Source organism: Octopus bimaculoides, chromosome 1 (assembly GCF_001194135.2).
Source record: "Octopus bimaculoides isolate UCB-OBI-ISO-001 chromosome 1, ASM119413v2, whole genome shotgun sequence".
Classification (NCBI taxonomy): Eukaryota; Metazoa; Mollusca; class Cephalopoda; order Octopoda; family Octopodidae; genus Octopus; species Octopus bimaculoides.
Window position 1 is genome coordinate 198,986,418 of NC_068981.1, and position 10,481 is coordinate 198,996,898.

General features: G+C 36.0%; 2 protein-coding genes across 6 annotated transcripts in view; one reads left to right on the forward strand and one right to left on the reverse strand.

Annotated features, from left to right (window-relative positions):
• The window catches only part of LOC106872750 (phosphatidate cytidylyltransferase, photoreceptor-specific), a 212,159-nt gene extending 208,089 nt beyond the window's left edge, over positions 1-4,070 (reverse strand). The window contains exon 1 of one of the 2 annotated variants that reach the window (XM_052973960.1): positions 3,298-4,070. In XM_052973960.1, the coding sequence (XP_052829920.1) occupies positions 3,298-3,351 (54 nt within the window). In that variant the 5' untranslated portion in view covers positions 3,352-4,070. The remainder of the gene's footprint in view (positions 1-3,297) is intronic. The other variant, XM_052973972.1, reaches the window with a different exon arrangement.
• A 573-nt stretch (positions 4,071-4,643) lies between these two features.
• The window catches only part of LOC106867904 (calcium uniporter protein, mitochondrial), a 168,744-nt gene continuing 162,906 nt past the window's right edge, over positions 4,644-10,481 (forward strand). Inside the window, exon 1 of one of the 4 annotated variants that reach the window (XM_052973982.1) lies at positions 4,644-5,007. In XM_052973982.1, coding sequence (XP_052829942.1) covers positions 4,900-5,007 — 108 coding nt within the window. In that variant the 5' untranslated portion in view covers positions 4,644-4,899. The remainder of the gene's footprint in view (positions 5,008-10,481) is intronic. The other 3 variants (XM_052973977.1, XM_052973989.1, XM_052973985.1) reach the window with 3 other exon arrangements.

The following is a 10,481-nucleotide window of genomic DNA, read 5'->3' on the forward strand; positions in this document are numbered from 1 at the left end:
CAGTCTGCCTTTTACTCTGAGTGAGAGTCCCTTTGTCGCCAGCAGGGGTAAGAGCTCTCTAAACTTTGCCCAGGCTATTCTTATTCTAGCAGCTACACTTTCAGCGCACCCACCCCCACTACTAACTTGGTCGCCCAGATAGCGGAAGCTATCGACTACCTCTAGTTTTTCACCCTGGAATGAGATAGAAGTTGTTTCCTGTTTGTTTACAGTCTTTATTGCACCTGAACATCTGCCACAAACAAAAACTAACTTGCTAGTTAACCTGCCTTTGATGTTGCTGCACCTCTTATGTGTCCATAGCTTGCACCGGGTAGTGAGGGAGATTTGGTTGCTATTTCTAATAAGTGAAGAAATCACCTAGAAGCTCCTTCATTGATCTAATTCATATCAGACAATGTTATGTGAAAAGTTGAGCTAATGAAACCTCTACCTCCCAAACTGGAAATCAATCAAATTTATTATCTCAGCTCAGCAAAACTGTTCCTAGAGGAAGGCATTGCTATTTTCATCTTAATCCTCATCAAAAATTCAATTCTGTTGTAAATATTTAAAACCTACACCATTTAAATAATACTAGAGGCAAATTTCCCCTGAACTCGTTAAACAGCTCAAGATAAAGCCTATGTTAATTTCTATAATGAGGTGCTTAAGAGGTCCAACTAAAGGTTTAACCAGCAGAGGGAATGATCTCACAGATTAATGGCACTGATTTCAGCTTTAAGAGCTGTTCTGTGGATGGTGGATACACCTTACTCTTTGTTTCTTCTTTCAACTAACTTCCAGATCCAGATCTACTTACAGTTTTTGTGGGATTAACAGATTAACTGCTTAAGCTAGTTCATTAGGCACGTGTTAGCAAATATAATGCTTATCAAAACAGCCAAGCTAACTGACAAAAATGGAGCGAGATCTCTGAAACTCTCCCGCATACATTCATCTGTATGGATAAACAAACACACACATATGTATGTATGTATGTATGTATGTATATATACATACGCATATATAAACACACACACACACAAATGTATGCATGTGTATATATATATATATATATATATATGTATATACACAAATATATATACACACACACACAAATGTATGTATATACACATATATATATATACACACAATATATATATATATATATATATATATACATATACACACACACAATATATATATATATATATATATATATACACATGCTGGCATGGGTCGGACGATTTGACTGGGGTGTGGGAAGCCAGGAGGCTGCACCAGGCTCCAATCTGATCTGGCAGTGTTTCTACAGATGGATGCACTTCCTAACGCCAATCACTCCAAGAGTGTAGTGGGTGCTTTTTTATGTGCCACTGACACAAGGGGCCAGAGGAGCTGGCATCAACCACGATCAGATGGTGCTTTTTATGTGCCACCAGCATGGAAGCCAGTCGAGGTGGCACCGGCATTGGCCACGTTCAGATGGTGCTTTTTACGTGCTACTGGCATGGGGCTCACAACTACAATTTCCATTTGATTTGATTTTGATATTGCTGATGATGATGATATACATATATATATATATACATACATACATACACACACACGTAAATATATGTATGTGTATGTTTGTAGTTACCTGCTCTGAGTTGATCCAATATATGACATTTTTGAATGTCAGAATATTTTCAAAATAACTGTTTCCTTTTTAAATTAGGGACCCAATTTCAAATAACGCAGATATGTGTGTGTGTGTGTGTTGCCTAATCTGTGTTGACCATTAGAGCAAAGGTCATGCTGGAGCATTGCCTAAGTATGTTCGTGTTGTTTGAGAGTACGTGTATTTATGAATGTATGTGTGTACAGGCAGGCAGGCAGGCAGGCAGACAGACAGACAGACAGACAGACAGACAGACAGACAGACAGACAGACAGGCAGACAGATAGGTAGACAGACAGACAGGCAGATAGATAGATAGACAGACAGACAAACAGACAGACAGATAGACAGACAGACAGACAGATAGATAGATAGACAGACAGGCAGATAGATAGATAGACAGACAGACAGGCAGATAGATAGATAGACAGACAGACAGGCAGATAGACAGACAGACAGACAGGCAGATAGATAGGCAGACAGACAGACAGACAGATAGATAGATGTACACACACGTCTATATATGTAAAACACCATTAATATCTACCAAATTGTTGATATTCTTTAACTGCGTATTTACGTTAATTTATCCAGAAATTCTTCCAATATTATGTTTCTAGTCTAATATAATCCGGTCTTCCAATCTAAGATTGTTCCTAGTCTAATATAATCAATACATTCAAGAGACCTTAAATTCAAAGTTTATCACTAGTATTATTATTGTCATCAAGACATTTGTTGATTAACCTTCGATAATTAGATGCTCGCTTGGTAAGCTTTATCGGTCGTGTAGTTGTTTAGTCCGAGGTAGGTCTTTGGTCCCCTCCTTTTTTTCTACCAACATTACCTTTTTCAAGGTATTCCTCTATTGTTAAGAGGATAAGGTATAATTTGAGGGAGACTTGGTTGTTATTTTTAGTAGTGCAAATCGCTGTGCAAAAGCTGTAAGCTCCTATGTATGTGTTTGTATATATATATATATATATATACACACAGTACATGGTGAAACTGGAGTTTAGAGTTCCCAGCTGAGATGTAAACATGAAAGCTGTTCTAGCCATGACCATCCAGTTCTTTTAGAAGAGTATGTGTGACTCTCCTTTTTAAGAAACAACGGTGTAATGTGATAATATTCTGCTGCTATTTTTAGCAGAGTGTATGGGGAGAAAGAGAGGGGGGTCTGCAATAATGGTACCCAAGGTACAGGAAGTGTCAGATATAAACAATATGGTAAGGAAACGGAAATATATCAAAGATGATGAAGCGTTCAACTCATTGAATATTTTCAACAAGTTTCACCTGCATAGAATGGTAAATAAACAAAGAATAGTTTAGTAAATAAGATATTGGTGATTGGAATTAGTGGTGTTAGTTGCAGAAGGATTTATCTCTATATAATTGGCCTAAAAACTAAGATGGAATATTGAAACATGCGAGTGAGGAGAAAAAAAATAAAAATGAAAGCAGGTTTTGATGTTAAATAAAAGAAAAGAGAGAGATGGTTTCACCGTGACATGTAAAGGAATGTGTCTGTGTATATACATAGAAATAATAAATATAATTACTGGTGGAGTACGAAGACTACGAGTACAGGTTATTTATATAGAAATAGACTTCAACATGGGTCATTTTTTTTTGGTTGACAAAATTTACCTTATCTTTCGATTCTTCGTTTTCGGTCGGAAATCTCTGCCGAATTTCTGCCATTTCTCTGTGAAGCTTTGTTTTTGTTTTCGTCGTACAGTTTTTTTGGGGGGTTATTTTGTGTTTTTGGCCAATTAATTAAAAATTTCAATATTAAACAATAAATAAATTTCTAGCTTTCTCTCTCTCTCTCTCTCTTCGTCATTTACAATTAACAAAATCCTTGTTGAGAAATAAATCTTCTTCTTCTTCACGACGCTTTCTGAGGCTTCTTCTTTCTTTCTTTCTTTCTGTCTGTCAGGTTATTACAATAACAACAACAGCAACAACATCAACAGATACTAAATATTAAATACTACGGCTGTTATAACAACATCATCCGCATGCAAATATATTAGATTGTTGTTGTGTGTGTTGTGACAATAACGGAATACCTGGTGGTGTTAGTTGGTGGGACATTAGGCAGAAAGTCAATTAGTAAGACGACACGGCACAGGTAGGTGGAGATCGATTATATAGATTGGAATTCACACAAACATCAAAATCAGTTTGTATCATAATAGTGATATGGACACTCATCAATGTGTGTGTCTATATATAAGGCAGTTGTGTATAGTATTACTGTATATACATCGACATATATGTGGTGTGTGTGTTAATGAGTGTATATGTAGCTATATGTACGTTCGTGTGTCTATATATAAACACATACAAACATATTTATGTATATATACACATATATACACACACATATATATATACGGAGAGAGAAAGAAAGGATGTCTCACAGTGGTAGCAGTAGGAGGGAAAATAGTAATAGTAAAAGAGGGGGACGAGAAAGATTAGAAAGTATAAACAACACAAATTAAGAGGGAGGAAGGACGATTAGAGAATAGAAATAATAAAAGCGAGGGTGGAAAGAGAGGTATTAGAAAGAGTAAAGACGAAAGGGAGGTGAAGAAAGAGTGGCAAGGGAGATGTGAATGACAGAGCGACAGGGAGAGGAGAAGACGAATGTAGAAGTAGTGGGAGTAAATCACGAAGAATATCGTACAGTCTCGTACATGCGGATTTTGATTTTTATTTTAATAAAGAATAAATAGACGTTTATAGTGTAATAGAAAAAAATTCCTTAATTGCTTAAATATGATTTTAGATGTAAAAGTTGCGAACGAAGCTGAATTTGGGAAAAGGAATTGGAAAAATAATGACGTTTGATTTCAGTGAGAAATATGTAAGGGGAGGTAATAATGTTGTTATGTAAGGTAATGAAAGCTGCAACAGCTGGCTTGCAGTTGGATAAGAAGCAGTAACAGTTGGAAAGCAGTAGAAGCAGCTGAGCAGTAACAGCTGGAAATGAAGTAGTGCGGGAGTTAGACTGAGAAGCAGCAGTGGAAGTAGTAACAGCCGGTTAGCAGTGGAATATGAAGCAGAGTAGCAGTAGCCTTTAGCACAATAAATGAATAGTAATATCTCTAGTGCTAGATACATGGCTGGTAAGTAGTAGTAGTAAGAGCAGCAGCAGCTGATGGTGTAGTCGGTGCTTGTAGAAGTAGTAGTAGGTGGGCAAGCCAGCATCGAACACCAACACTTCAGTAGTTTATAGTAGAAATGGCAGCCACCACAACAAGTAAGGTGCTGTCTGTTATTAGACGTGGGTCCTGCCGCTCACCACTGACAGCCTCGAGGATTTTATTTACCGGCAACAAACATTTTCAGGTAAATCATAAAAAACTAAACACACACGCATTATATATATATATATATATATATATATATATAACATACACTTAAACACACACACATATATACATACACACGCATGCATATATATATATGTTTATAATATAGAATTGTGCTTTAATGAATGAATGAAAACTTTTAGTATTGTTTTTATAATTGTTTTTTTTAAAAATTAGTTGTTTGTTTATGTATTTTTACACTGTCTCAAAAATGTAGACACATTCATATTTCGGCCTGTCACTCCTTACATTCTTCATCTGTGGTTCATAATATTACATACATAACTAAACATACACGCATATATGCCTTGTGATATGTCTATATCTATCTGTCTATCTGTCTGACAGTCTGTCTATCTTATCTACTTCCTTCTTATCTCTCTCTCTTTCTATCTATCTATCTATATGTCTATCTATCTATCTATCTGTCTATCTATCTATATGTCTATCTATCTGTCTATCTATCTATATGTCTATCTATCTATATGTCTATCCATCTATCTATCTATATGTCTATCTATCTGTCTATCTGTCTATCTATCTATCTATCTATCTATATGTCTGTCTATCTGTCTATTTGTCTGTCTGTCTGTCTGTCTATTTATCTGTCTGTCTGTCTATCTGTCTATCTATCTGCTGTTAAATACTCACTACGTTTATTTAAATACATACAAATAGGTGTGGGTGTGTATAAAGTTAAATTCATCAGTTTTTCATTGGAAAATTTATATCAATTTTTTCTATGTTATTCTATTCACACACACACACACACACACACACACACACGTATATATACATACATGTATATGTCTATGCTGTACTGGCTGTCAAATGTATGTGCAGGTGCTTGTAGCTATTGCATACACGTATAAATATATAAATACATATATGTGTATATGTATATCATATACACATACGCAGTGTGTGTATAAGTTCTTTTTAGTTTATTAATCTGACATTCTTTTCTTTAACTGTTTCTTATCTTTCCATTTTGATTCACTCCCACAGACACACACCAGCGTGTGTCTCTATCATTTTGACTCTGAATTGCACCTCTGTACAACCAAATTCACTCCGAGGTGCGTCTGGTGGTGCGGAGGCGCAATTCTGCGCCAACCTCCCAAAGTGCGCTCGGCGCACACACACACACACACATGCGCGTGCGCGCACGCACACACACATACGCGTGCGCGCACACACACACATATGCACGCGCGCACACACACGCACGTGTATGTGTGTGTGTGTTTGTTGTATGTACGATTTTGTATATGTCGATATGTATGTAGACATGTGATGTTTATGTGCATATGGGGAATATGTATATAATGTTTTTATTATAAATGTGCGTGTATATATATATATATATATATATATATGTATACACACACACACACGTTTCTATGATGTACGTATATTATCTATACAAGAGGAGTGTGTAGTTGGTGATGTGTTTCTACTTTCAAAAACAAATGGTGGGGAAGTTCAGGCAAAGGAGAGGTTATTCGACACTTGGAAGCAGAAATACTTCGTGAAACTTCTCTTTCTTTGCTACTATGTATCTACACCAAGGTGTAGATAACCTTTCCTGTGTATGTAGGTGGATATATATATATATGTGTGTGTGTGTATATTTCTGTATATTTCTGTGTATATATGTATGTATATGCATATGTGTATGTATGTATGTGTGTGTATGTATGTGTGTGTATGTATGTATGTATGTATGTGTATGTATGTATGTATGTGTGTATATGTATATAGATGTGTGTATATGTATATAGATGTGTGTATATAGGTAAGTGTATATATATGTATGTTCATATGTATATATCTATGTTTATATGTATATATCTATATGTGTGTGTGTATATCTGTATATATATATATATGTGTGTGTATATCTGTATATATATATATATGTGTGTGTGTATATGTATATATCTGTATATATATGTGTGTGTGTGTATATATGCTCCAACATGACCGCAGCCGCATGGCTGAAACGAGCAAAAGAGTAAAAGAATATGTGTACATATGTGTATCTGTACACATGTGTGTGTATATATATATATATGTGTATATGTGGGTGTGGGTGTATATATATATATGTGTGTGTGTATTTATGTATATAGACACATGCATACTTTTGTATTTGTCTATATACACACATAAGGTATTTCCGCATACACGTAGATGCATTCATACACATCTATCTATACGTGTGTGTGTGTGTGACTACACACACACACACATATGTACATACCCAGGAAATAATTACAGGAGCAGTTTTAAATTTCTCTTGACAACTTGAAAATATTACTCTATTTTATTTCTTTCTGAATATTTGTAATTTGTTTCTTTTCAAAATATAGAGAGAAAGGTTTTAACGGTTTAAAAATATTGGCAATAGGAATAATGCTAGTTTGGTGAAAAGGCAGTTTTTTTCAAGTGGTTATTTCGGCGGTACGTTAATTAACAATCTGGGTGTGGTAGTTTTATAATTGTATGCTCTCTTTCTCTCTCTCGTTATATATATATATATATATATATACACTTACATAAATTTGTTTATAGAGACGTGTGTGTGTATATATATATATATGTGTGTGTGTGTGTGTGTGTTTGTGTTGAACTTAAATACTTGTAAATGATTATTAGGCCTGGATTTTCCACTATTTATGCTGAAAACCGAATCATTGCAACGTAAATTACTTGTTTGCTTCTTTTTCTACAGAAACCTATCTTTGATGTGGTAATATCTGAGAATGGTTGAGAGAGGAATGTGTGTACTCGACTGTTACATCACGTCTTCTACAGCTGTTCTTTAATTTTTGCTGTCAGAAACTACATTTGTCAAATATTATCCATTAACTTTGCTTTTCTTGTGCTGCTTCTACTGTTGCATTTCAATCTGTTCTCCTGGCCTCCATCTCCCCATTGCCTTCCATACATGTCTCAAATCTATGGAAGCAGCAATTGATGCTATTCTGTGAAGCCGCAAGCCGGTAATTTCGTCTTTGCTCGCTGTAGTTCCTCTTTCATGACACACACGGCCACACAAACACTGCTGCAACTGGTTTAGTTCTTATTTAACTCCAGTTGAATTGTTCCAGCGCAGCTGATATTCCAACCGTAACCACCACGACTTATTCAAATAGTATTTCCAGTATATTGTCCTTCCATTTTAAGAAGCAATTGCGAGATTTGGTTGTTATTTCTAGCATGTCAAGTGACCATTCTCTTTAGATAAGCGCGGTGATATATTTTTTTAAAGTGTTTTATTGGCAACCCCAGTGACTATTGGAGTTGATGAGGGCCAATACATCGCACCATCCATTGCCTGTTAAATAGCGACCATTTAGAAACGGTTTTTCCTCAAGAAACACAACGAGAGCAAATCTCTGCAGAGTTTTGCTCTCAAATAGTCACAGGAGCAGCTCTGAAAGCCAGTATATTTCTGTGTAATGAGTTTTTGTCTTCACTGGAGTCCAATGTGACTATCACTACCAAATAAATTTTAACAGAATTGTTGCTTAATTCTGCAACACTCTTGATTGACTAGCCATTCCCGCCATAAATACCTCGCCTTTTATTCAGGCATAGTGCTGGTAACCAGAGAGCTATCATCGAATGCGGTGATTCTCAACCGTTTTTCTTTATTTATTTACCTATGAACTCCGTGTCATTCCTGCTTTACTTGAATGGTCTCTCCTAGCCATTCGATGTTTAAAAAATCATATATCTTCAATTAAATATAATTTGTGATTATGTGAATTGTAGAAGTTATAGCAAATTTATTGCTGATAAACTTGAACAACAAAATCTTAGATGGACCCTAGGTTGAGAACCACCGATCTGTTGTGTTTCTATCAAAAGAGTAAGGGTGTGGTTCGAAGATTTGACGGCTTTTTCTAGCAAATTATGTTGTCATCCGGATGCTTTCTTGCTGGATCCTTGCTATTGTAACAGACAATCATGAAATCGAAACCCAAGCATCAAGAATGTAAAAGTTGTAAACTTGGTAAAACTGTTTCTTTTGCTTCTACCGAATTCCTTCTCTTTCAATGCAACTCGGTCATCGTTCTCTATATATTCTAGATTTGTATTCTTAGTTTGTATGACGAAATTATCTTTAATATATTTTAAATTTTAATATTTAACTTATAGGTCTGTTTAAAAAATTTCTTTTAAGATATTGTTTTCCGCCCTCCGTGTGAAAGTTTATGTAATTGTACTATCGTGTACTTCGTGTACTCCAATGACACCTTTAAACTCCGGGTGTTCAACTGTGTGACTGAAGGCCTACATAACCGAATGTGTCTTGTCAGTGGGGTGGGGTTTGGCTACTATTTCTTAACTGCTGGAACAACTACGTAGGTATCTTGTTGCTATTTTAAACCTGAAATACTTCTTCATCCATTCTGGTTATGTAATAAAAGACAATTCCATACAAAACTTGGCCAACTGCGAGAAAGTCACTTTTAAACCTCTCTCTCTCTCTCTCACTCACTCACTCACTCACTCACACACACACACACACACACACACACTGTTACAAATATATTTTCTTAAGTGAATGGTGGGTAGCAGAATCGTTTGGGCGTCGGGCAAGATTTCTTGCGATTATTCATTATGGTTCTTTATGTTCAGAATTCAAATCCCACTGTAATAAACCGTTATTCTTCCTGGGGGTCAATAACAAATAATACAAACCAAGTACTTAAGATCGCTGATATCGATTAACCCTCTTCCCTCCAAATTGCAGGCATTGTGTCTAACTCAGAAGTAATTATTGCAAATATTGCATTTAATCATTCAAGTTTACTATTATTATTATTTATTGTTATTATTATTATTATTATTATTATCATTATTATTATTAAGCTGACGAGCATTCCGAGCGAAGTGCTCAGCGGCATTTCGTCCGTCTTTATGTTCTGAGTTTAAATTCCACCTAGGTTGACTTTACCTTTCACCCTTTCGGGGTCGATAAATTAAGTATCCGTTGTATACTGGGTCGATGCAATCGACTATCCCCTTTTCCCCCCAAATGTCAGGCCTTGTGCTTATAGTCGAAAGGATTATTATTATAATTAAAAGCGGCGAGCTGGCAGAATCGTCAGCACGCGCCAGGCGAAATGCTCGGCGTTATTTCGTCCATCTTACGTTCTGAGTTCAAATTTCGTCGAGGTCGACTTTACCGTTCATCTTTTCGGGTCGATCAATTAAGTACCAGTTGCGTACTAGGGTCGATGTGATCGACTAGTCCCCCCTCCCTCCACTAAAATTTCAGTCCTTGTGCCCTTAGTAAAAAGTATTATTATTAAGGCAAAGAGCTTGTTGCAGAATCGTCCGTGCGTTGGACAAAATGCTTGGCGCAATTTCTTCAAGCTCTTTACATTCTGAGTTCAAATACTGCCATGGCTAATAGAATAGATACAAGTCAAG